At 42.0% G+C, this 27,775-nt stretch overlaps 1 protein-coding gene across 2 annotated transcripts in view; it reads right to left on the bottom strand.

Annotated features, from left to right (window-relative positions):
* Positions 1-27,775, bottom strand: part of afap1 (actin filament associated protein 1) — a 371,521-nt gene that overhangs the window by 105,779 nt on the left and 237,967 nt on the right. For both annotated transcript variants that reach the window (XM_059964846.1, XM_059964845.1), the window contains exons 2-3: positions 20,550-20,678; positions 11,180-11,277 (exon numbers count right to left, since the gene is read on the bottom strand). In XM_059964846.1, coding sequence (XP_059820829.1) covers positions 11,180-11,277; positions 20,550-20,678 — 227 coding nt within the window. The remainder of the gene's footprint in view (positions 1-11,179; positions 11,278-20,549; positions 20,679-27,775) is intronic.

The raw sequence follows: 27,775 nt of genomic DNA, 5'->3' as shown, positions 1-27,775 counted from the left end.
TCCCTTTAAATCACACTTCTCCACTGTAGCTGTAGTCACATGGAGGAAGAACCAAAATGTCCCTCAGGGTAAAGATAACATTTGGGAGGAGGGCAGTTCCTACTAGCCAGCTGCCACAGTTCTCATTATGCACACTTTCTGAAAGTCTTTCCATCAGCATAGAGAGCAGCCGGAAAATATTTTAATCGAGAACATTAGATTGCTGACAGATGAAACCATTGCTAAATTCTTGTGGTAAATGTACTACTCAATAAATAATCCAAAGCCAACTGTTTTCAATTTATTAAGTTAGTAATGTGGGATTTACTGCCGTATCAATTGCATGAATGCTTAAAAGTAACTCTGGAAAAGTGGCATCATTAACATGAAGAAAATAAAGTTGTTAGTTTGAGCACGATGAGAGAATCTCTGCTTTGCTTCTAATAGTTGTTTAGCAACTGAAAAAAGCAATTAAAATATTATTGTCTTAGCATTCACTTTACAAATGTAATGCAGAAATGCTCACCCCCACACTCGTGGATGATCTTGTACTTGTAACAACATCGAGGGAAGCTATCATAAACACAAGAGTTTCTGCGGGTGCTGGAAATCCAGAGTAACACACACAAATGCTGGAGGAACTCAGCATCTGTCGAAAAACAGTGGACATATCAGACTGAGATCCTTCATCAGGACTGGAAATGAAGGTGGAAGAAGTCAGAATAAGGTGGTGGGGGGAGGGGAAGGAATACCACCTAGAAGGTGTTAGCTGAAGCCAGGTTTATGGGGGGGGGGGGGGTAGAAGAGAGGAGATGAAGTAAGATGCTGGGAGGTGATGGGTGGTAAAGGGCCAGAGATGAAGGAATCTGATATGAGAGGAGAGCAGACCATGGGGAAAAAGAGGAGGAGAAGGGTCACCAGGGTGAGATGATAGTTTGGAGAAAAGAGAAGAGGTAAGGTGGGGGCAGAGTGGGGAATTGAAGAAGAGGGAAGGAGGGGGAAATTATTACAATGTTTATACCATCAGGCTGGAGGCTACCAAAATGGAATACAGTACAAGGTGTCGTTCCTCCAACCTAAGAGTGGCCCCCCTGTGACGGTAGAGAAGACCATGTACCAACATTTTGGAATGGGAAATGCGGATTGGAATTAAAATGTTTGGCCACTTGCTTTCTGAGGATGGAACAAAAGTAGAAGGAAGACGTTTTTCTGTCAGGTCCATGTTGGTTTCCAAGAGAGCAATCCCTTTAAATCTATGTTGCCCTCCTCTCCCGTACCTTGCTCTCTCTCACATATGAATTGCACTTCAAACCTGTTTGATTCTGTTTGCCTTGGGGTAATTTACAGTCATCAATTAGCTTACCAGTTTATCTTTGAAACATAGGAGGAAATGGGGCACTCAGGGGAAATGCACACAATCAGAACAGGAAACCTCTCACGACAGCATCCCAAGATCATGATGAAATCCAGATCTCTGGGGATGTGAGGTAGCACCATTAACTGATGTATTGCTGTACTGGGTTTTGTCATTGAATTGAAACTCCATATGTCACTGCATTTGGATATGGCCCAAGTGCAGAGCGAGAGATGCTGAAGCGGGTCGATAGTTCACAGACCTTAATGCAAACAGAGTTAGAGGGAAAAGAAAACAAACGGTAGGCCAAACAGGGCCGTTAACTAACACTCTTAAATGGAAAACGAAGCCAACACTGCAACTGAAAGAAATAACTAAATGTAAGATGAATAATGCTAGTCTTCAGAGCCAGTTGACTCGACGGTCCAATTTCTTAGGCAAGGCTGAATGCAAACAGGCAGCGAAGCATTGCTGTGCTGGGTTCAAGTCTCGACAAACACTATGATGAAAAGAATGGAGTTAGCTACTATCACAGGGAAATAATAATTAGCTGTCACTTGCATATTCACAAATGCAATTGTCATATCTGCTGAGCTGCCAAATCCATGGTTGTGACTGGGATCCCTCCCTAGGCACAGCAGACCTGTGTCCGCTGGAAGTCCCGGACGAGCAGTCCAAGATGTCCTTTGCCGTGATCCATGTATGTTCTTCTGGACCATACCCTTCCTAGTCTGCGAGATGCCATGAAGTGTCCCACCGTATAGACCAGGGAACCATCCACCAGGTAGGGAAGAGTGGGAGGTGGACTGACAGGGGGCCAGGGTAAAGGTAGTAACTGTCTTGAGCTAGGAAACATGGAATACTGGATAGATCTTCAGTGCTGCTGGTAGATGCAACCTATATGACAAACAAGGTGAAATCCGCAGATGCAACTCACCAGGCCAGGTAGTATCTATGGAAAAAAAGTACAGACTACATTTCGGGCCGAGAACAAAATGCTGGAGGAACTCAGCAGGCCAGGTAGCATCTATGGAAAAAAAGTACAGACAACGTTTCAGCCTCCAGTGTTTTGTGTATGTTGCTGCAACCTATACAACACCTTATTGACAGCCTTTCCCACTACAAACAGTCCCATGTAGAGCGGTGCCGATTTGCTGTTCTCAATTTTCAGAGGAAGATCCCTTGATGCCAACCAGACTTTCTCTCCTGGGTCCTTACCTGTCAGGGAGCTGGTCAGCTTGCCACTGGGAATGTTGTTTCTGGGCGTGCAGTAGCGAAGCCCTGGCTCATCTCCAGGTGTGTTTGTAGCAGCAGGAACTGTTCAGTAGCAGGAATTCCTACATCAGCCTCCTGATCAGAGAAGAGCAGGGCTGGAATCCCTTCTGGCATTCAAAGGGAGACATACGGGTGGAGGATGACTGGAGGTTATTGTGGGCGACCTCTGTCCAAGCCAATTGGGAGCTCCAGAATGTGGGGTTGGAAGAGGCAAGGTAGCACAGGTTTGTCTCCAACTGCTGGTTCACTCTCCGTCAGGCCATTGGGTTGGGCATGGAAACCAGACAAGAGGCTGGCTCCTACAAGAGAACAGAAAGCCTTCCAAAAGTGGGAAGTGAACTGTGGTCCATGATCAAACAGTATGTCTTAAGAAAGGTCGTGAAGCCTGAAAACATGTTGAACCATGAGTGTGGCAGATGGGAATTTTGGAGGGCAATGAAGTGGGCAGCCCTGGAAAATTAATTCACAATGACCAAAATGGTGGTGTTTCCATTAGATGAGGACAGAGATGAAATCTGAGCGGTGGGACCAGGGGTGGTGGGGCACAGGTAGTGGACATAAGAGACTTGCAGGACGCCGGCATGATATCTTGTTCCGAGTGCAGGTGGGACATCCTGGGATATAGATGGCCCCCAAAATTGTCTATTTATAAACTCCTGGGTCTGTTGAATTCCTGGACATCCAGCCAGTGACCCCATTTCAACACTTTGGAACACACCACAGTAGAGACAAACAGCCATTTGGGCAGTGTCCCACCTGGACCTGGGGTCCGACTGTTGGGTGGCCCTCACCTCTGCCTCTATTCCCCAGATCACCGGAGCGAGGAAGAATGGGCTCTGGATCAGCATTGTCCTCAGATCCATCGAACTGCCAGGAGAGAGCCTCAGACTTTGTATTCTGGCTGCCGGGACGATAGGTGAGGATGAAATTGAACCGTGTGAAGAACAGCCCACCGGGCTTGACGAGAGTTGAGTCTCTGAGCATCCTGAATATAGGAGAGGTTCTTGTGATCCATCCAGACCAGGAATGAATGCTCTGCCCCCTCCAGCCAGAGTCACCATTCCTCCAGGACCTCTTTGACAGCCAGAAGTTCCCAGTTCCTAACTCTGTAATTCCTCTCAGCAGGAGTCAAGCAGCGGGAAAGAAAGGCACAAGGATGTAGCCGGCGATCCGCAAAGGAGCACTGAGAGAGGACAGCTCCAATGCCTACATCGGATGCATCAATGAACGGCTGAGATGGGTCTGGGTGTTGTAGTAGCGGGACAGTGGTGGAACGTTGCTTTAGCTCGGAAAATGCTTAGCTGGCACTGTACGTCAGATGGAATGCTGCCGAAGTTTTCTTGGTGAATGCATTAATTGGAGCTGCAATAGAGCCGAAATTCTGAATGAAGTGGCGATAAGCTTGCAAACCCCATGAAACGCCGTGCCTGTTTGACTGTAGACAGTTTGGGCCACTCTGCCTGAACTTTACTAGGGGCCATTTAAATACTGGATGGGGTAAGTAAATATTCCAAAAATAACACTTGGTCTTTATGGAACTCACATTTTCCAGGTTGGCAAAGAGGTTATTTTCAAGAAACGTCTGAGAACTTTCCAGACGTGCTGGATATGTTCCTGATGAGAGTAGAGCAATCCCATCAAGTTAAATTTCCTCTTGAAACTTCCGTCTAAAGTAGAGGTTCTCGTACATACTCCCTGTGACTACATTTGTTTCCTCTGGGTGCTCCAGTTTCCACACACGTTCTAAAGACGTTAGGGTTAGTAAGTATTGGGCATGCTATGTTGGTACAAGAAGCATGGTGACACTTGTGGGATACCCTCAGTACAACCCTTGGACTACGTTGATTGTTGACACAGATCAATGCATTTCACTGTATTTTTCAATGTTTGGATGTACATGTGACAAATAAACAAGAGAAAACATAAAGATGTTGGAAATCCAACCAACACACACCAAATGCTAGAGGAACTCAGCAGGCCAGGCAGCAACTATGGAAAAGACTAAATAATTGATGTTTTGGGCCAAGACCCTTCATCAGAACTGGAGAAAAAATGAGTAAAGAGTTAGAAGGTGGGAGTAGGGGAGGAAGAAATACAAGATAGTAGGGGAAACTGGAGGGGGAGGGGTGAAGTAAAGAACTGGGAAGTTGATTGGTGAAAGAGATACAGGGCTGGAGAAAGTAAAATCTGATAGGAGAGGACAGAAGGCCATGGAAGAAAGGGAAGGGGGAGAGGCATCAGAGGGATGTGTTGGGCAGTTAAGGTGAGAGAGGGAAATGGGAATAGTTAAAGGGGGTCATTACTGGAAGTTCAAGAAGTCGATGTTCATGCTATCAGGTTGGAAGCTACCCAGACGGAATACAAGGTGTTGCTCTGAGAGTGGCCTCATCGTGACAGGAGGAGGCCATTGACTGACATATCAGAATGGGAATGAAAAGTGGAATTAAAATGGGTGGCCACGGGGAGATCTCGTTTCTTCTGGATGATGGAGTGTAGGTGCTGGGCGAAGTGGTCTCCCAATCTACATTGGGTCTCACCAACACACAGGAAGTCACAATAAAATTCAATGAAGTTCATCTTTAGATCTTTACCTTTACTTCGGTAGTCATTGAGGCTCAAGCCAGATGCTTTAATAACTGACTGGTTGAAGGTAAGTAGCTGTTCTTGTACCTGGTGGTGAGGGACTTGAAGTTTCTATACTTCCTGCCTGACGGTAGCTGCGAGAAAATGGGATGGCCAGGATGGTGGGGATTTTGATGACCAATGTTGCCTTCCTGAGACAGTGCTTCGTGAGCATTATTTCAGTGATAGGCAAGGTATGTACCCATGAGATATTGTGCAGAGTCCATTACACTTTGAGCTTCTTATGCTCCTGAACATGCCAATTACTGCACCAGATCACCAGATACTTTCAACACAAGTGCACAAGATTCTGCAGATGCTGAGCAACACACACAAAATGTCCCCTCCTCCTTCCCTTTCTTCCATGGTTCACTGTCCTCTTTTAGCAGATTCTTACCTTTTTAGCCTTTTACCTTTTCCACCTAACCCCTCCCAGCTTCTCACTTCATTCCCTTCCCCACCACCCACTTTCCCCCTCATCTATCACTTACCAGCTTCCCTCCCCACCTTCTTATCCTGGCTTCTGCCCCCTTCCTTTCTGATCCTGATGAAGGACCTTGGCCTGAAACATCGACTGTTTACTCCCCACCACAGATGCTGCCTGACTTGCTGAGTTCTTCCAGCATTTTGTGTGTGTTGCTCAGAAGACTCAACAGCACATCTGTGGAAGTTTGCTAGAGTGTTCAATGACATGCTGAACCTCCTTAAGACGCTAAGAAAAAAAGATTTTCTGTGCTTTCTTCATGATTGGATTTCTGGTCTAGGCTCAGGGCGATTAACACCGAAGAAATTAGAGCCGCTCACCTTCACCACCACCGATCCTACAATGTAGACTGGCACATGTTTGCTCTCCTTCCCCTTACTGATCAGTTTTATTGATGTCCTGGCACCACTCAACCAGTTCTCCTGTCTTGCTCCTTCATGCTGACTCATGTCCACCTGTGATATTGTCCAACAGTGTTGTGAGTAAATGTGTTGTGTTTAGCCATGCAGTTATGTGTAAGTAGGGAGTAGAGAAGGGGGCTAAATATGTAGCTTTGAGGTGCACCCGAGCTGATGGTCAGTGAGGAGGTGAAGTTATTACCAATCCTCATTGATTCTAGCAGAAGTGAGAGGTTCAGTATTCCCACCTCTGAGTCTTTAATGCTCGGCCTCTTACGCCATCTGGACCAGATGCTTTTCTTGGGTTCACTCTCTTGAAGGACGCCCAGACACTGGACTTGGAGACTGAAATCACAAGGTCAACCAGCGATGTAGGATTTTCTTACCTCTGCATCTCTGTTATCTGCTTACATGCCTTTCAAAATCTTTGATTGTTTGGCTAATCACAAACTAAGAGCTAAGTTACAGCACCTAAATAAACTAACAATAAATCTTTGTGATGTTCGAACATCCAGCTGAAACCCACACTATCATTGAAGTATTATGCAAACTACATTGTGACAGCACTGCAGGTCAAAGTACAGAAAAAATTAACTGCTACTCCGTTGTGTCACCCATTGAAATACAGAAGCAAATGAGCATGAGTTTTGTCCCAGACAATTACATAAAAAATATCATTAAGACCATAATTACACTTGAACAGGCCACATTCTTCACATGCCTCATCCAGACACCTGAAACAGACAATCATTTCTGCCCTCATGTTCAACAGGCAAAACGAGGACAACACACAATCATCCAAATACACTCTAAGCTTTCTTGAAGTATAATCTTACAACTGACTCCTGGAACCTCTGCCCATGACCACTAAAGGTGAAGGAAAAGCAACTAGGATGGTACTGAGAACCTTGAGTCTATATATCAGAAACATACTGAAGCATTGGCAGAAATGGCGGATGGACACAATCATCTTGTGCCCCATCAATGAAAGTTCGAAAACTGAGCCTCAGTTGTCTAAGAACCCACAAAGCTGCAGTAGAAGCATCATCCACAATCCCAAGGGGCTATACCATTTTTGCTACACCATCATTTACTTACTCTTCATCTGCAAGAAGCTAAAGGATAACTTGTATTACTCACTTCCAGCAGTGACAGATGCAAGAGAAGCATATGTACTGAATGTGTAAATGTATCTTAATGAACAAATAATAATTTTTCCTTTATGGTTAAGACTTAAATTTTGCATGAAATTTTGGAGCACATCAAGAAAAATCTGCATAAACCATTGTTACATGGTACAATTGGGCTGCTGGAAGTGGCTTAAACTAATATGGCAGGGGGATGGGAACCAGTGTGATAGAGCTGAGGGTGAGCCAGCAGGTTTACAAGTAGATGATGGACATAACATGAATGAAAGGAAGGACAAGCCAATGATTGGCTACAAATGCAGACAGGGCTAAGAGTTCAATTGTAACAGAGAGGTAAAATTCAAAATGGTGAAGAATTCAGGACTGAAGGTGCTGTATTTAAATACGCGCAGCATTTGGAGGAACTCCTGGTGCAGTTAAAGATTGGTCAGTATGACATTGTGGGCATCACTGAGTTGTGGCTGAAAGAAGGGCATAGTTGGGAATTTCACATCAAAGGATATAATTTGAATCGAAAGGACAGGCAGGAAAGCATAGGCAGTGGTGTGGCTCTGTTGGTAAGAGATGGAATTACATCTTTAGAAAGAGGTGACATAGGGTCAGAGAATGTTGAATCTTTGAGGGTGGAGTTAAGAAACTGCAAGGGTGAAAAAAACATTATTGGAATCATTTATAGACCTCCAAATAGTAGTCAAGATGTGGAGCTGAGACTGCAAAGAGAGCTAGAAAAGGCATGTAATAATAAGGGTAATGATACAATTGTAATGGGGGGCTTCAATATGCAAGAGGATTAGGAAAATCAGGTTACTGTCAGATCGCAAGAGAGGGAATTTGTTGAGTGCCTACAAGATGGCTTTTTCTTAAGCCTGCTCAAGGAAAGGCTATATTAGATTAGGTGTTGTGTAATAAAGCAGATCTTATTAGGGAGCTTAATGTAAAGGAGGCAATGTTCATAATATGATTGAATTTATACTGCAGTTTGAGAGGTAGAAACACAAGTCACATGTATCAATATTGCAATGGAATAAAGGGAATTACAGAGGCATGAGAGAGGGGCTTTCCCAGGTAGATGGGAGGAGGATACTGGTGGGGATGACAGCAGATCAGAGATGGTTGAAGTTTCTGGGAATAGTTCACAAGGCACAGGATGGATATGTCCCATAGAAGAAGTTCTCAAGTAGCAGAGATAGGCAACCGAGGCTGACAAAGGAAGGTAAGGACTGCATAAAAGCCAAGGAAGGGGCATATATAGTAGCGAAAGTGAGTGAGAAGTTTTTCTGATTGAAGAGCTTTTAAAATCCAACAAAAGGCAACTAAAAAAAGGTATAAGAAGGGAAAAGATGAAATATAAGGCCAAACCAACCAATAATATAAAACAGGATACTATAAGTTTTTTCAATTATATAAAGAGTAAAAGGGAAGTGATAATTGATATTGGACAACTGGAAAATGATGCTGTGAAGGTAGTTATGGGGGACAAAGAAATGGCAGAAGAACTTAATGGGTACTTTGCATCTGTCTTCAATATGGAAGACACTAACAGTGTGCCAGAAGTCCGTGAGTGTGAGGGAGAAGGAGTGAGTTCTATTGCTATTACAAAGGAAAAAGTGCTTTGTAGACACAAAGGTCTTAAGGTGGAGAAGTCACCTGACCAGATGGACTACATCCCAGAGTCTTGAGAGAGGTTGCTGAAGAGATAATGGATGCATTGGTCAGGATCTTTCAAGAATCACTTGATTCTGGCAAGGTCCTGGAGGACAGGAAGATTGCAAATGTCACTCCCCTCTGAGAGGGAGGAAGGCAAAAGAAAATAAATTATAGACCAGTTAGCCTAACGTCAGTGGATGGGAAGGCATTGAAGTCTATTATTAAAGATGTGGTTTTGGGGTACTTGGAGACTAATGATAAAAATAAGTCAAAGCCAGCATGGTTTCTGAAAAGGGAAATCTTGCCTGACAAATCTGTTAGAGTTCTTCGAGGAAGTAACAAGTAGGGTGGACAAAGGAGAGGCAGTGGATGTAATTTACTTGTGTAACACCCTGGTAAAGGTTTCACTGCTGCCATTGTAGGGTATTTCATGTAGAAGCACTGTTTGGATTATTAGAGATAATAGGTACTTAGGACTGTGAGCCATCCAGTCAGGGGGAGCAGAGCTTTTTGTGCCTGACACCGGTGTGAGCCTTGGTCTTTGTTCAGTGGGAGATGAAGAGAAAAGATGCTGGAGAGAATTGGTTGTAGAATTTGATCCAGTTGAGACCATGATTCGATGGAGCAAGGTGCGGGAGTCTACTGAGGATCAGTGAATATGATTTTTGGAAGAGCTGAGCTCCAACCTGTGTGTATTTGGCTGTTTAATTATAATGGGCACCTTTTGTTTTTTTTTCCCTTTCTTTTCTCTACTAACTCTTTAGTTAAGTCAATATTCATAAATATACTTCCTTTAATTATATGCAGTGTGCTGTTTGTCATTTCCTGGCAACAAGTTGTAACAGGGCAGCAAATCAAACAGCACTCACACAAACTGCGACTTGGGTTGGAGAGACAACCCCATCTCATGGATTTGGCGGGTCTGGAGTGTATATTCCCTAGGCGTATGCGGCCAGAGAACAGTGGGTTTCTCAGTGCTGAGTTGGGAGATTACCAGTGAGGGCTAACGAGACATTTCCTGAAACGCCCAGGAAGAAGGGGGTTCAGTTGGATTTTCAGAAGGCACTTGATAAGTTGCCACACATGAGGCTGCTTAACAAGATAAAATCCTATGGTATTACAGGGAAGATACTGGCATGGATAGAGGAATGGCTGACAGGCAGGAGGCAGTGAGAGGGAATAAAAGGGGCCTTTTCTGGTTGGCTGCCAGTGACAAGTAGTGTTTCTCAGGGGTCAGTTTGGGACCGCTACTTTTCACATTGTTTGTCAATGATTTGGATAATGGAATTGATGGCTTTGTGGCAAAGTTTGCAGATGATATGAAGATAAGTGGAAGGGTAGGTAGTTCTGAGGAAGCAATGCGACAAATTGGAAAGATGGGCAAAGGAAGGACATAGACAAATTGGAAGAATGGGCAAAAAAAGTGGCAGATGGAATACAGTGTTGGGAAATGTATGATGATGCATTTTGGTAACAGGAACTATTATCTAAATGGGGAGAAGGTTCAAACATCAAAGTTGCAGAGGGACTTAAGAGTCCTGGTGCAAGACTCCTAGAAGGTTAATTTACACGTTGAGTCTGTGGTAAAGAAGGCAAATGTAATATCGGCATTTATTTCAAGGGTAATAGAATATAAAAGCAAGGAGATAATGCTGAGACTTTATAAGACACTAGTCAGGCTGCACTTGGAGTATTGTCAACAGTTTTGGGCCCTATATCCCAGAAAGGATGTGTTGTTTTTAGAGAGAGTCCAGAGGAGGTTCACGAGAATGATTTCAGAGGAGGTTAACGTATGAGGGGTGTTTGGCAGCTTTGGGCCTGTGCTCACTGGAATTTAAAAGAATGTGGGATGGGGGGATCTCATTGAAACCTACCAAATATTGAAAGGACTTGATAGGGTGGATGTGGAGAGTATGTTTTCTCTGGTGGGGATATCCAGAAATAGAGGGCACAGCCTCAAAATTGAGGAACGATCTTTTAGAACAGAAGTAACAGGGAATTTCTATAGCCAGAGAGTAGTGAAACTGTGGAACGTTCTGCCACTGACGGTGGTGGAGACCAAGTCCATGTGTATATTTAAGGCAGAAGTTGATCGTTTCATGTTCAGTCAGGACATCAAAGCGTATGATGAGAAGGCAGGTGTATGGGGTTGAGTGAGTCTGGGATCAGCCATGATGGAATGGTGGAACAGACTCAATAGACTGAATGGCTTAATTCTGCTCTGGTGTTATATTATCATTTTGAAGTATGTCCAAGGCTGAAGAGTACTTACCTGCCATGGATGAGGTATCTCAGGGAGAGGAATCTGAGGAGGAGCAGGTACACTGCATGGTAAATCATGCTTCTGTGTGGAATTTTGCATTTGACAATCTGGAACAAAAGATGTGAATTAGCAGGGAAGCATGCAACATTTACAGTGGCTATTTATGCTCAATTACATATATCTATTGCAATGTTAAGGAAAATCAAAATAATCATCAGTTCTATTTGCTTTTCTACCTGTTTTATTACTGTTCAGGAGTACAGTATAAGATAATAGGTTGCTTCAAACAAACTGACTCATAAGTTACTTAATTTAAGGAAGATTGCAGAACAGATGGATAATACCATTTAGCATATCAATAACTAGTGAGTTTGTAGTTATATAAATTTTATGTACTCTAAAGTTAGCTTTACAGCAGTAATGGTAACTGACTAAGATCTATGTCTCCAAAAAATGTTTTTACACCATCTGTGTTAAAAGGATATCTAAGGAAATATCACGCACTTGTGGAGTCAGTCATGTTAGAAAAAGGGTACAATTATAGAGAGCAGTTAAAGCTTATTAGGACAGGAGTAAGGAACATCAAGAAACATGGAAGAATTAGAATCCAATCTTCCAGCTTCGGGTTCTGCAACTGACAACTTGTTTGTCTTCATCTTTGGTACATATGTCTATTTAGTTTATAGGAAATGTACCTGTATTTTGGAAATCATTGATAATGCTTTGGGCTTTGTGCTTTGAGAATAGTTTGTGTTTTAGAAATGATTTGTAATTGGAAGATGTTTAAAATAGAAATCCTTTGACTTTTCAAAGGTTCAAAGATTAGATTAGATTCAACTTTATTGTCATTGTGCTGAGTACAGATACAAAGCCAATGAGATACAACTAGCATCTAACCAGAAGTGGAAAAGAATATTTTTTACAAAATAACTGCGAATAAAAAGTGCTACAGCATACAAATATAAAAGTTCTGAGACAGTCCAATATGTGTGCAATACTGCTTAGCGCTGTGATGTGAAGCGCTAAGCAGGGTCATGCGCAGGGTCATATCCTCAGGGAAGAAGCTCTTCCTGTGCCTGCTAGTATGGGAGCGGAGGCTCTGTAGTGCCTACCGGATGGGAGGAGAGTGAAAAGTCCAAGGTTAGGGTGAGATGCATCCTTGATTATGCTTTTCGCCCTGCCCAGGCAGCGTTTATGGTAGATGTTCTCAGTGGTGGGCAATTGGGTGCCGATAATCCGCTGGGCAGTTTTCACCACCGTTGGAGTGATTTGCAGTCCGATACAGGACAATTGCCATACCACACTGAGATGCAGTTGGTGAGTATGCTCTCAATGGTACAGCAGTAAAAGTCCATCAGCATCCTGGGACAGAGGTGAGCTTTCTTGATGCTCTGCAGGAAATAAAGGCCCTGTTGCGCCTTTTTGATGGAGGAGTTCAAGGACCAGATTAATAATCAAATTACAGGAGGTAGGGATTCACGTTTAAGGTGTGCAAATGGGCGCATAATTGGCTCAAAATCAGAAAACAATGAGTTATGGTGAGAGGATCATTTTCACTCCTAGAAGATGTTAAAAGTAGGCTTCTGCAGGGATCAGTTTTGGGGCCACTGTTTATAGTTTACATTAATGATTTGGATAAGCACCTAAAAATTAAACAAATAAAGTTTGCCAATGACACAAAATCAGGGGGAATAAGCTGAAAACATTCAGGCAGCAGAATCAATACAGTTAGATCTTCACAAAATCCAGATGTGGACAGGTAGATGGTAGATGAAATTTAATTGTAAGTTAATGTAAAGTATTGCATATAGGAAGAGGAAGTATTAGATATTTACAAATATTTTTATAAATATTGTATATAAATATACAGTGGGGGGTTTGTGAGTTAGAAAGTGCACTGTATGAGAAGGATTTGGGTGTCCTGGTAGACTCATCACTATCAACAAGATGCACAGAAGCGATTAGGAAGGCTAATAGAATGTTAGGTTATATAATGGAATCAGTGGAGTTCAAGTCAAGAGATGTTCTCCTGAAGCTGTATAATGTACTTGTGAGGCCACACCTTGAGTACTGTGTACAATTTTAGTCTCTATGTTCTGTGAAGGATGTGAAGGGTGACTAGACACATTCCAGATTTGCAGGGTATGAGCTATGAAAAAAGATCAAATCTTTTTAGCCTAAATTGATGCAGAATGAGACATGATAGAAGTGTTCAAAATCATTAACAGTATAAGTAAGGTGGATGTCAGCTGCTGCTTCAAAACTAATCCATCTTAAGGACATGGGGCCATAGGTGGAGACCGGTTGAGGAGAGATTCCAGCCAAACGTCAGGAAGCAAGTCTTTACACATGGAACAAACTACCTAGTTGTTTAGTTGAGAGTAGTACCTTGGAGACTTTCAAATCTAAACTCGATAGTTATTTCAACACACTACGTGGATAGGAATTTGGCAAGCTTTGTTGGGCTGAATGGCCTGTTCTTGTCAAAAACTTTCTAATGTTCCCTGGGAGCTGGTGTGGGCATGATGGGCCAAATAGACTCTTTCTCTGGTTATAAGGTATGGCTGGTCTTCAGCCTATCAGTCTGTTGCCAAAGAGAGCCAAGCCTCAAAACCAGCCAGGACTACGCATGATCAGCTGGGACAGGTATAGTTCTGGGAGAAGAGTACATACTGTACCTGCATTTCTTTTGTTTAAACTCTGCAGCTACTATATATTAGTCCGTGAGCCAGGACCCTAAATTTGGGCCACTGGTACCATCTGGAAGGAATAATCTGGAAGGTGACTTTTGGCAAGGTATACACCCCTAGTGCTAGAAAATATGTGATAGCATTGTAGTGGTGGTAGCTTTCTGTCACAACAAAGGAGAGCTATCCACATTTTGGATATCATACATTGACATGTTAGATAACTTAGTACTTGGGCTTCTGCACGCCTCTCGTGAGGGGGACTGGGAGTTGTACCTCCATGCTATAAGAACAATGATCACATGGTTCTTTACCTATGAAAAGATGAATTTTGCCAGGTACCTGTCTCCTTACTTTGGTCAGATGATGAACCTCCCAGAGAAGAATCCTTCTGTGTATGAGGCCTTCAAGACCAGCCAATTCTCAGTGCAGCTGTCAAGTAACAGCCCCTTTGGGCAGATCCCTGTGGACCAGGCTATAGAAGCCACAGTGAACAAAGACACACAGACTCCTGGAGGCACATTGCAGTTCAGCCTGAATGTTGGAACTATCGAGCATTACTACATAACAGCTGAGCACCGCAGTGCATTCCTGGGACAGTTAAGGGAGATGGTGCAAGGCAACAAATCAGAGCTTTGTCATGCGGAGCTACAGCAGCCAAGAATCCAGAAAGATGAGGAAGCAGTTTCAGCAGTGATTAGCCTTATACATGAATGGGTCAACCCATTTGCAGAGAAGCAGGATCTTATTAGCATCTCTAAGGCAAAGGCAGTCTCCAAAGACCTGATGAAGGCATATGAGATTGGTAAGCAATGCTACGCAACCTTCAAGGATGAGAGACTAGAGGAAGACCCACCAGCAAAGAAATTCCATGACCCAATGAAAACAAACAAGCTGAAAACATTCAGTGATATGTGTAAGAAGAGAGAAGTGAAATCAAATGGGAAGGCGATCATCTTCAAAACAAATGATTTTTGTTTGTTTGGACAAATGTTGTTTGGATGATCTTTGTTTATTTGAACAAACAAATCTTTGTTTGTTTGGATGATCTTTCTTTGTTTGGATGCATCATAGTGATGGCACAAGGGCGCAGTCTACGTATGGAAGATATCCTTTCTCATCCCCTCGGACCATTGTCCTGGGCCCTGTCTACACCAGAACATAGCTGAGAAAGGCAAATAAAGGTACCTTAGCCACAACCTTGCAGAGAAATGTAGCAGTGGAAGAGCAACTCCCATGAAAATCTGCTACAGTGGTTGATGGAATGAACTTGGTCCAAAGACTGAAAGGTGATCAAATTACATTCAGAGATGTTACCACAACAATTCTGATTATGGCTCTGAGGGAAGGCAGTCAGAGTAGCAGAATAGATGTTGTGTTCGACACATACAAGGAGAACTCTATCAAGAATAGTGGAAGATCTCTACGGGGTGAAGAGACTGGTCATGAGTTGCAAGGTATCACAGGCACACAGATGGGGAGGCAGTGGAGGAGCTTCCTGACCAAAGTCAGTAACAAAAATAGTCTCATTAGCTTCATAGTCCATGAATGAAGGAAGGTGGAGTACAGAGCAAAGCTACAGGAGAAGATTCTGTATGCATCTGTGGTGATCTGCTCAGAAGACACAGATGTCTTTATCATGTCTTTAGCATCTTGTGACAAGATTGAGGCGCCATTGTTCCAGAATTGTGGCACTAGAACCCGTACAAGGCTTGTAGACATCGGGAAGGTTGCTGCTACTGTTGGCATGGAGGTTTGTAGGGCTCTCATCGGGTTGCACGCATATACAGGATGTGACACTGTAAGCGCATTTGCAGGCGAAGGGAAGACAAGTGCCCTAAAACTTATGACCAGCAACAGGGAAACTCAGGACACATTCTTAGAGTTGGGTCAGGAATGGGACCTCTCCCCAGAACTGATGGACAAACTGGAGGCATTTACATGACTCCTGTATGCCCCAAAACCATCGACCACCAAGGTCAATGAGCTCAGGTATCACCTTTTCTGTGCCAAAAAAGGTGAAATAATAAGTCATCAACTCCCACCATGCAAGGACTGCTTAATAAACCATGTACAGTGAGCCAACTACCAGGCTGGTATGTGGAGAAGATGTTTGGAGAAGGACCCACAAGTGCCAAGCCCTGTTGGCAGAGGATGGAAGATGGAGAGAAGAGGAAGCTGAACAGTTGGTGGTGCACTGGATGGAAGGCCAGCCAGTACCCGATGCCATCCTGGGTCTACTGACCTGTAACTGTCCAAAAAAATGTTCACTCCCAAGATGTATGTGTGTTATAAGTGGCCTCAGGTGTACTGACGTGTGTAGACTGACAGACTGTGAGAACCAGGCATCCACCTCAGAGAGTGTGGGAAGTTCAGATGAAGATGTGGAAGACGTGGAAGACTTGGAAAATTATTATGACTATTAATAGTTTATGGAAGTATGGAAAGCAGTCTTTGATTAAATATATTCATTTTACAACCAAATGGGACTTAGGTTATGGACGTGTGGAACCCCACATTTGAATTATTGTACTATAATTCTATATACTATGACAAAAGCTTAGGACTGTTTTGATTTGATACAACAATATGGAAAATATCATGACATTGATAAAACTCCAGAAATCTCTCCAAATGAGGTTTTTTACCTTTGGGGGGGGGGGGACATTTTCTGCTGTACTGATGTTAACATGGAATATATACAAAAAGTGATTACTTATTTGAATTCCTGAATAAATTCTCTACAAATCCATGTAATTATATGTGTCCTAGGGTTTTTATTAACTTTTCCAAAATAAACAACAAATATTTTTCTAAAAATGAAATGATTCACTCTACTGAAATTGGGCACTGTACTGCGAGTGGCACCAATGACATAGTTTTCAACATAGAATTTTATAACAATATTTGATGAAAAGTGCTTGAACTCAGCTATCATTGTGACAAATTTCAATGTTGAGGGGTTACTGATGACAAAATACTACTAGGTTGAATATATACGTTGTACTTAATATTGGCCACATTTCAGAAATGCTTATTTTAGGGTAGTGTTATAAAATGCATGATCGCACGCATAAAGCTACCACTGGTGCAATACTGTCAGGTATTTTCTAACTCTAGAGATGTATACCTTGCCAAAAATCACTGAGCATTATTCCCCTCAGATGGTAGCAACCAACCCTAGTGGCTCACAGACTGTATCTTCACCTGCTGTCAAAGGTGTGACATAAAAGTAGCACAATATCCATTTTCACTGAACTTACCACACAATTCCTACAAGCAAAAGGCCCTACTGATCACTCCAGCAACAACAAGCATAGATATATCTCTCAGTTTTTGGACATAGCTGCTCTCCTTCCATTGAAAGAAAATTGAGTCTATTCTTTGCTAAAAAAAATCTACCTTAATAAAAAATTGTCGTTGTCAATGGTCTAATGCAGATCATCTTGCTCCTCACTCCTTTATTACTATATTCTTCCTTACTTGATCAAAATAAACATGATTTTAACTTTAGAACCTTTGCAGGTAGAATAAACAGGCAAAAGAGAAGCCTGCCTGTGAGAAACAACACTTGATTTTCTTGATGTTAGTAGAATACACAAGTAACAGAGGGGGCAGCAACACACTGCTTTACAGAATAATACTGCTAGTAATTAGTCACCGCTACAACAGAGTCACATAGTCATACAGCAAAGAAACAGGGCATTCAGCTCAACATACTTATGCAAAACCAGACCAATTTTCCCACATTAGGACAGTATTTGAGTCTGTTTAAATGTCCCTGAAACGTACTAGTTTTGTATCTACCCCACTACCTTCTCTGACAGCATATCTAGATATCAACGGAGCTCTGTGTAAAACCCTTAGCCCTCAGATCCCCATTAAAGCTCCTTCCTCTCACCCTCGATCTATGCCCTCTTGTTTTTGATAACCTTATACTAGGTAAATGTTCTATCTACCCCATCTATACCTCTCACTATCAATCAGGGCATCTCTCAGTCTTCATCTCCAGCCTATCCAACCTCCCTCCATAAGTCTAATCCAGGTAACATCTTTGTGAATCTATTCCGCACCCTTTTCAGTTTAATGACAACCTTCTGCTTGTATGGTGACCAGACCTACACATTCTCTCCGACACAATCACATCCTTCCTATAGCATGGTGATAAGATTTAAACACAATACTTTAATTGCTACCTAACTAGTGGTGCGGAGAGTTGCAAAGCAACATCTGAACTTTATGTTATTAACGTCAATAGCAGTAAGTCTACAAAGATATAAAATACTGTTATAGGATCATAAAGTACAGAAATAGACGATACAGCTTACCACATCTTCTCCCATTATCAACTAGCTATCTGTATAAATCCCATCTATCAATGGTTGATGAGTAGCTTACTTCTTGCCGGCAATTCAATAGCTCATCTAGATAGTTCTTAAATGATGTGAGAGTATCTGCTTCCACCAGACAGTGCATTCCAGATTCCTAAAACTCTTTGATCCTCAGATTCCCAGTACATTTCTTACCCTAAAGCTAGAGTTTTAGAAACTTTTCCTACTATCTATCCTCATAATTTTGTATGTACTGTATGCTTGTGGTTTCTGCTGCTGTAGCTCATTTACTTCAAGGTTTTACGTGTTGTGCGTTCAGAGATATTCAGCAATGTTATAAAGTGTGGCTATTTAATTACTGTCACTGTCATGTCAGCGTGAACCTTTCTCGCCATTCTCCCTTTGGCCTCTGAACCGATGCTCACTGGATGTTTTATTTTTGTTTCTCTGTGAACTCTAGAGACTTGTACATGAAAATCCCGGAAGATCAGCAGTTTCTGAAGTACTCAAATCAGCCCGCCTGGCACCGGCAATCATTCCACAGTCACACTCCATAGATCACATTCTTCCTCATTTTGATATTTGGCCTGAACAACAACTTGACCGTGTCTGTGTGCTTTTATGCATTGAGTTGCTGTCACATGATTGGGTAATTAGATACTTGCATTAACAAGTAGGTGTACAGATGTACCTAATAAAGTGGCTACTGTGTGTATGAGACCGTAAGACACAGGAGCAGAAATAGGCCATTCCATACCACATGTCTGCTCCATCTTCAATTTTGGCTGATTTATTTTCCCTCTCAACATTTGAATCGGCCAATGCCAGTGGTGTTGACAGCAAACTTAAACATTGAAGAGAATACATTCAACCTAAGGAGAGCTTATTCCAAAATGTCAGTTAGGAAAAGGGTAACAGATATATTATTTGAGATTTTCAAAAGCACAGTTGGTTAATCCAGTGAGATATATACATCCCATCACTTTAGCCCAGGGTGAGCATTCGAGGCAAGCAGCAGGGTCATTCTGCAACTCCAGTATGAGACCCAAGTCAAGGGCATACTATGTCCAGCTAGGATGATGCAAAGGGTGTTCAATAAGAGCAGGAACTTCAACAACAGGAGGGCCTAGGAACACGTGTACAGTTAGCTGGAAGTGGACAGTGTGTTGAAAAAGGCACTTGGCACACTGGACTTTAGTCAAGACATTGAGAAGTGGTATAGTAACAACATGTAAATATGGACCCAAATGCAGGCTAATGGGGCTAGCTTGGTGGGCACCATGGCTGGCATGGACGAGTTGGGCCGAAAGGGCTGTTTCTGAGTTACTCTATGAGGGATGAATCAAAACCCAGTGGAAATGATCAAATTGAATCCTTCTCCTGCAGCGTCCGTAGGACATTACATACTGACCATTGCCTGATGGCCATTTCAATGAAGGACAGGTAGTGCATTGATGGGCCTGGCCCTGTTGATGCACCACCTGTCCTTTGGTGGAAAGTTCTTTCCGGACCAACACCAGGGACAGATTGAACCTTGGCACATAGTGGTACTTGGTGCCCACGTATTTAGGTTCTGTGCACAGCCTGATGAAGCCACTAGACTATGACATGTGGGACTATGGTAAAATGCCTCCAGTATCTCATTACATCATCAGGATCCCACCTTCTCCATCTCTCTTCTGATACACAAGATACACCTATCACATCATTATGGCACAGCCCCATGATTTTCATCCCCTCTCCTCAATGGCCTATTCATATTCAGCACCTAAGCTTAAAAATAAGGGTTTTCATTGTAAGATCTACATAGAAAAGGAGGCAGCCCAGCTATTAGGCAGAACAATACCCCTGGAATCAGCAGTGGCTCTGGAACATTGATGAGAATTCCTGTTGAAGATTATAAAATATATTTTCAACTTTCTATTTGTGTGCAGTGTCAGGTTCCATTGCACATGATATCAAAAATACATCATTTTTACCTTTTAAACTTCAATCAATTTTTTGATAACTTTACTTTCTGAAATTTAAATGAAAAATGCAAGGTAATGCATTTTTGGAAATCAAAATTAGTCGGGCATATACAGTAAATGATAGGGCACTAAAGTGCTGATGAACAGAGGAACCTTGGAGTTCAAATCCAATTAAAGGTATCTTTAATTAGGGATGGATGAGATTAACAGATTTATACACTCTCTTCCCTGGTAGAATTTCAAGCTGTTTTGCAAAGGGACAAAACAGTGTTTCTGCTCTGACTCACCCTCATCCTGCCACTGTACCAACTTAAATTTCAGACCCTTGACTAATCATTGAAACTACCTAAGATTAGAATTAGCTAGCCAAAGACAGTGATTGTATACTGACCAGATATTGACTTGATTCTCTGCAGAATGTGATAGACTGCAGTCTTTTTCTGTCGGGCAGATGAAGTCAGGTATTCATGGTCAAGAAGTTCCAGAAATTGTTGCAATTCTGCAACCAACTCTTCCATCACTGAATAAAGCAAAGAACAATGGTCAATCCACCCTTGTTCACATGATACAAGGACTCAGTAAATTGCTATCAAAGTGCAGATATATCACCATATACAATCCTGAGAATCATTTTCTTGTGGTTATACTCAACGAATCCATAACTAAATAATAACCATAATAAAATCAATGAAGGACTCCACCAACTTGGGTGCAAAAGACCAACAAACTGTGCAAATACAAAAGTCAATCAATCAATCACTAAATAAGCAAGCAATAAATATTGAGCAAGTCCATAAGTTGTGGGAACAATTCAGTGTTGCGGTGAGTGAAGTTATCCCCACCGGTTCAAGAGGCAGATGGTTGAGGTATAATAACTGCTCCTGAAACTGGTGGTGTAGGTCCTGAGATTCCTGTACCTCCTTCCTGATGGCAGTAGTGAGATGAGACCATGGCCTGGATGATATTACTTAGTTAGGCCCCAGAAATCTGCTAGTAATATCTATTTGTCTTGACAATCTTTTCTTAAGCAAAATGGCTTGATCATCATTCTTTCAATCACATGAAATGATGGAGGTACAGATTTCAAACTTTGGTGAGGGCATAACATTGATACCATCTCTGTTGATAATGGAAAATAGATCTCTTAGTCTGCGGCCTAATCCTGTGGCCGATTATGTATCTTGGGGCCACTGTAATCAGGAGAAGTCTCCCCTGGCCTTTCGCACCTTCATTTTCTACTGTCACTCATCTCCCTACACTGACCACCTTATTGGCACGGTAATTTGTGGTTGCCCCAGTACTATGAGTCTGCAAGTTCAGCCAGCAGCACAGAAATTGTAGCAATAAGCAGGATGCTAATACTCAAAAGGGCAGAAAAAACACAATAATGATTTCTTAAGTTAAAGGTATCCCAGATTATGATTTGTGAACTGGAATGGATTTATTATTGGCACTTCTACCCAAGTACTGTGAAAAGTTTGGTCTACATACTGTGCATACAATTCATTACACAGTACACGGAGGTAGATCAAGGTAAAACAGTAACTGGGTGCAGAATAAAGAGTAACGGATATAGCAGTGCAGATAGACAATAAGGTGCAAGATCATAGCAAGGTAGAATGTGAGGTCAAAAGTCCCAATGTATTGTACCAGGGAACCATTCAATTGTCTTCTATCAGCAGGGAAGGACCTGTGCTTGTTCCTGGTAAAACATGCTTTCAGCCTTTAGTATCGTCTGTCTGATGGAAGAGGAGTGGAAGGAGTAAGTCCAGGATGGGTGGGATCTTTGATTATGCTGGCGTCTTTCCTGAGGCAGTGAGAAACACAGACAGAATCCATGAAGGGGAGGCTGATTTCCATGATGTGTTCACAACTCTCTGCAGTTTCTTACGGTCACAGGCAGATCAGTTGCTATCCCAAGCTGTGATGCATTCGGATAGGATATTTTCTATGCAGTAGTCAATAAAAAAATCGGTGAGGGTCATAGGGGACATGCCGAATTTCTCTAGCTTCTGGAGGAAATACAAGCATTAGCGAGCTTTCTAGACTGTGGCATTTATATGGTTAGATCAGGACAGGATAGAAGTGATGTTTACTCCAAAGAACTTGAAACTCTGAGTCCTCTGAACCTCAGCACCATCAATGAAGACAGGAGCATGTGCACAACCCTAATTCCTGAAGTCAATGCCCAGCTCTTTTGTTTTGCTGGGAAAGGCTGGTGTCATGACACCACATCATTAGGCTCTCCTTCCTGTATTCTGACTTAACATTATTTGAGATACAGCCCACAGCAGTGGTATCAGCTCAAACTTACAGATGGAGTTAGAGCAGAGCTTGCCACACAGTACAGGGAATAGAGAAAGGGGCTTCTGAAGGAGAAGTGTGTTCTGATATGTTGCTGCCTCTCTTTACTTATTGCAGTCTGTTGGTCAGGAAGTCAAGAATCCACTTGCAAAGGGAAGTCTTGGAGTTTGGTGAGGAGTTTGCTTAATGTAGTATTGAGCGTAGATTTACAATTAACACTACACAGTGCATCCATTCAGAACACTGAAAAGATTCCTAAAGGCCAATCTGAAGGTCCACACTAGTTATGACAAACAATTAACTAGAAACTAATGAGAGCAGCCAGTCATATTAGAGATAAAAACACAAAATGCTGGCAGAACTCAGCAGGCCAGACAGCATCTATGGGAGGAGGTAGTGACGACGTTTAAGGCCGAAACCCTTAATCAGGAGTCGTATTAGAGATTTGATTAACTTCTGCTGGACAATGAGTGATGTGTTGAAGCGAGAGGCAAAAGGTCGATTTGGGAAATATTTCTGTAGAAATCTGGTTGTGGTTAATTCTTATACTGCTTAAGTTTTGGGACATTTAGCACAAGCTATCAATACATTTTCTACATTTACGTCTAGATTACAAGAGAAGAAATTTACATTAAAAATGTCTGTTATGTTGCTGAACTGAATCTGATTTGTTCCCAGTTCAAACTGCCATATTGTGAATTACCTAACAAATCTCTGTGTTTCTATCTTATGAATCCGCGATTGTTGAAAATACCAAATGCTATTGTACCTTAGCATGTAATGCCCAGCTTAGATTTCTAGCTGGGAAGGCACTGACAATGATATTCTTCATAGCAATTATGATGACATCCAGTTTGTCTTTTCTACTGAAAATACCCCCTCCTATTAGACTGTTTGAGGTAACTTATTTTTTATTCTTTCTTAATTTTCTTCTAATATTTGTATATATGTGCGCTTGTAATGCCACTGTGATACTGTAATTTCCTTGGGGATCAATAAAGTATCTATCTATCCGAACTTAAACATAAAGTCAAAGACTACTGCACACACCTTTATAATGAGGTATTAGTCACTTGCCCTAGAAGGACTGCAGGATTATTGCTAGCATCTTGCTGGTAAATACTGAGAGTTCAGAATGGAATTACTGGCTTGTACATACTTGAAGAGAAACAAGCTCATAATTTCCAGACATGCATGGTCAAATATGGAAATCCCCATTGTTTCAAAGAGAATTGAACAATAGGAATGAAGGGAAGTCTATTTATTAACGATTTGACTTAGTTTACTTTAATAACTTATAAAAGGTTTAGAGTTTTAGCTTTTTAACTTTTTGAAAATACTTAGCCTACTTTTAACAGATTTTAAATAACTGTGGCAGGGTTTTGCCAACAATCAAAACTTCTAGAGCTTTAAGGGACAGGATGTCCAGTATCTATTGGAGGTTCTTAGGTACAGGATTTCCAGTCACTATTAGAGGATGTTAGGTACAAGATGTCCAGTCACTATTAGAGGTTTTTATATATATAACCATATAACAGTTACAGCACGGAAACAGGCCATTTCGGCCCTTCTAGTTCGTGCCAAACGCTTACTCTCACCTAGTCCCACTGACCCGCACTCAGCCCATAACCCTCCATTCCTTTCCTGTTCATATACCTATCCAATTTTACTTTAAATGACAATACCAAACCTGCCTCTACCACTTCTACTGGAAGCTCGTTCCACACAGCTACCACTCTCTGAGTAAATAAATTCCCCCTCATGTTACCCTTAAACTTTTGCCCCCTAAGTCTCAACTCATATCCTCTTGTTTGAATCTCCCCTACTCTCAATGGAAAAAACATATCCACATCAACTCTATCTATCCCCCTCATAATTTTAAATACCTCTATCAAGTCCCCCCTCAAACTTCTATGCTCCAAAGAATAAAGACCTAACTTGTTCAATCTTTCCCTGTAACTTAGGTGCTGAAACCCAGGTAACATTCTAGTAAATCTTCTCTGTACTCTCTCTATTTTGTTGACATCTTTCCTATAATTTGGTGACCAGAACTGTACACAATACTCCAAATTCAGCCTTACCAATACCTTGTACAATTTTAACATTACATCTCAACTCCTATACTCAATGCTCTGATTTATAAAGGCCAACATACCAAAAGCTTTCTTCACCACCCTATACAAATGAGATTCCACCTTCAGGGAACTATGCACCATTATTCCTAGATCACTCTGTTCTACTGCATTCTTCAATGCCCTACCATTTACCATGTATGTCCTATTTGGATTATTCCTACCAAAATGTAGCACCTCACTCTTATCAGCATTAAACTCTATCTGCCATCGTTCAGCCCACTTTTCTAAGTGGTCTAGATCTCTCTGCAACCTTTGAAAACCTACTTCATTATCCACAGGGCCACCTACCTTAGTATCATCTGCATACTTACTAATCCAATTTACCACTCCATCATCCAGATCATTAATGTATATGACAAACAACATTGGACCCAGTACAGATCCCTGAGGCACACCACTAGTCACCGGCCTCCAACCTGACAAACAGTTATCCACCACTACTCTCTGGCATCTCCCATCCAGCCACTGTTGAATCCATTTTACTACTTCAATATTAATACCTAACGATTGAACCTTCCTAACTAACCTTCCATGTGGAACCTTGTCAAAAGCCTTACTGAAGTCCATATAGACAACATCCACTGCTTTACCCTCGGCAACTTTCCTCGTAACCATTTCAAAAAATTCAATAAGATTTGTTAAACATGAACTTCCACGCACAAATCCATGTTGACTGTTCCTAATCAGACCCTATCCAGATAATTATATATACCATCTCTAAGAATACTTTCCATTAATTTACCCACCACTGACGTCAAACTGACAGGCCTATAATTGCTAGGTTTACTCTTAGAACCCTTTTTAAACAATGGAACCACATGAGCAATACACCAATCCTCCAGCACCATCCCTGTTTCTAATGACATTTGAAATATTTCTGTCAGAGCCCCTGCTATTTCTACACTAACCTCTCTCAAGGTCCTAGGGAATATCCTGTCAGGTTCCTGAGATTTATCCACTTTTATATTCCTTAAAAGTGCCAGTACTCTTTTAGGTAGAGGATGTCCAGTATCTATTAGAGGTTTTAAGAAACATAGAAAACCTACAGCACAATACAGGCCCTTCGGCCCACAAAGTTACGCTGAACATGTCCCTACCTTAGAAATTACTAGGCTTACCTATAGTCCTCTATTTTACTAAGCTCCATATACCTATCTAAAAGCCCCTTAAAGACTCTATCGTATCTGCCTCCACCACCGTTGCCGGCAGCCCATTCCACGCACTCACCACTCTCTGCGTAAAAAACTTACCCTGACGTCTCCTCTGTACATACTCCCCAGCATCTTAAACCTGTGTCCTCTTGTGGCAACCATTTCAGCCCTGGGAAAAAACCTCTGACTATCCACACGACCAATACCTGTTATCACCTTGTACACCTCTATCAGATCACCTCTCATCCTTCGTCACTCCAAGGAGAAAAGGCCGAGTTCACTCAACCTATTTCATAAGACATGCTCCCCAATCTAGGCAAAATCCTTGTAAATCTCCTCTGCACCCACATCCTTCCTGTAATGAGGCAACAAGAACTGAGCACAGTACTCCAAGTGGGGTCTGACCACGGTCCTATATAGCTGCAACATTACCTCTCAGCTCCTAAATTCAATTCCACGAATGATGAAGGCCAATACACCGTACGCCTTCTTGACCACAGAGTCAACCTGCGCAGCTGCTTTGAGCGTCCTATGGACTTGGACCCCAAGATCCCTCTGATCCTCCACATTGCCAAGAGTCTTACCATTAATTCTATATTCTGCTATCACATTTGACCTACCAAAATGAACCACTTCACACGTATCTGGGTTGAACTCTATCTGCCACTTCTCAGCCCAGTTTTGCATCCTATCAATGTCCCGCTGTAACTTCTGACAGCCCTCCACACTATCCACAACACCTCCAACCTTGGTCTCATCAGCAAACTTACTAACTGTCGCTCCACTTCCTCATCCAGGTCTTTTATAAAAATCATGAAGAGTAAGGGTCCCAGAACAGATCCCTGAGGCACACCACTGGTGACTGATCCCCATGCAGAATATGACCTGTCTACAACCACTCTTTGCCTTCTGTGAGTAAGCCAGTTCTGGATCCACAAAGCAATATCCCCTTGGATCCCATGCCTCCTTACTTTCTCAGTAAGCCTTGCATGGGGTACCTTATAAAATGCCTTGCTGAAATCCACATACACTACATCTACTGCTCTTCCTTCATCAATGTGTTTAGTCACATCCTCAAAAAATTCAATCAGGCTCGTAAGGCACGACCTGCCCTTTACAAAGCCATGCTGACTACTCCTAAGCATATTATACCTCTACAAATGTTCACAAATCCTGCCCCCCAGGATCTTCTCCATCAACTTACCAACCACTGACGTAAGACTCACTGGTCTATAATTTCCTGGGCTATCTCTATTCCCTTTCTTGAATAAAGGAACAACATCCACAACCCTCCAATCCTCTGGAAACTCTCCCATCCCCATTGATGATGCATTGATGTTTTTAGGTACAGGATGTCCAGTATCTATTAGAGGTTTTTGTTACTGTTCAGGGACTTGGAGAGCAAGGAAAGGAAAACAACCAAAATGAAGAAGGAAGTAAGGGGTCAAAATGGAGTAAGGTTACTGAAATGGCAATGCATCCCATGGAGATGCTCACAGATACGATCTAGAGTATACAACACTGGCTTCAGCTACATACACATTGTACTCCCATGTATATATCACAGAATCAGGCAAGCAGCATAGAAACAGGCCCTTCAGAACAGCTGACTAAAAATACTTATCTAAGTTGGTCCCATTTGCGTTTGTTTGGCCCAATACCTCTCAAAGCCAAATGTTCCCAACTCGGAGACAACAGACCCCTTGGTTAATGGTAGTAGTCCATGGCATAAGATAGGTTTTGTTTTGTTTTTATTTTGGTTTTTTTTAGTTTAGAGGACTTTTATTTTCTCTTGTAAAAGATTTTTTAAAAACCCTTTTTCATGTTTAGTTACTATGAAATTGGGCGGCTTAGATCACACTTTACTCAGAGTCTGTTTCTGTAAACGTTAACAGTTATTAATGTAATCCCAATCTCTTTGTATCATTATTATTATTATATTTATCTACTCGAAACACAGGAAAAAAGATTGATAAAGAAAAGATAGGTTGGCAACCCCTACTCTAAGCAGTTCCTATCTCTATACC

Source organism: Hypanus sabinus, chromosome 3, assembly GCF_030144855.1.
Source record: "Hypanus sabinus isolate sHypSab1 chromosome 3, sHypSab1.hap1, whole genome shotgun sequence".
Taxonomy (NCBI): Eukaryota; Metazoa; Chordata; class Chondrichthyes; order Myliobatiformes; family Dasyatidae; genus Hypanus; species Hypanus sabinus.
This window is presented reverse-complemented; position numbering and strand designations above follow the sequence as displayed.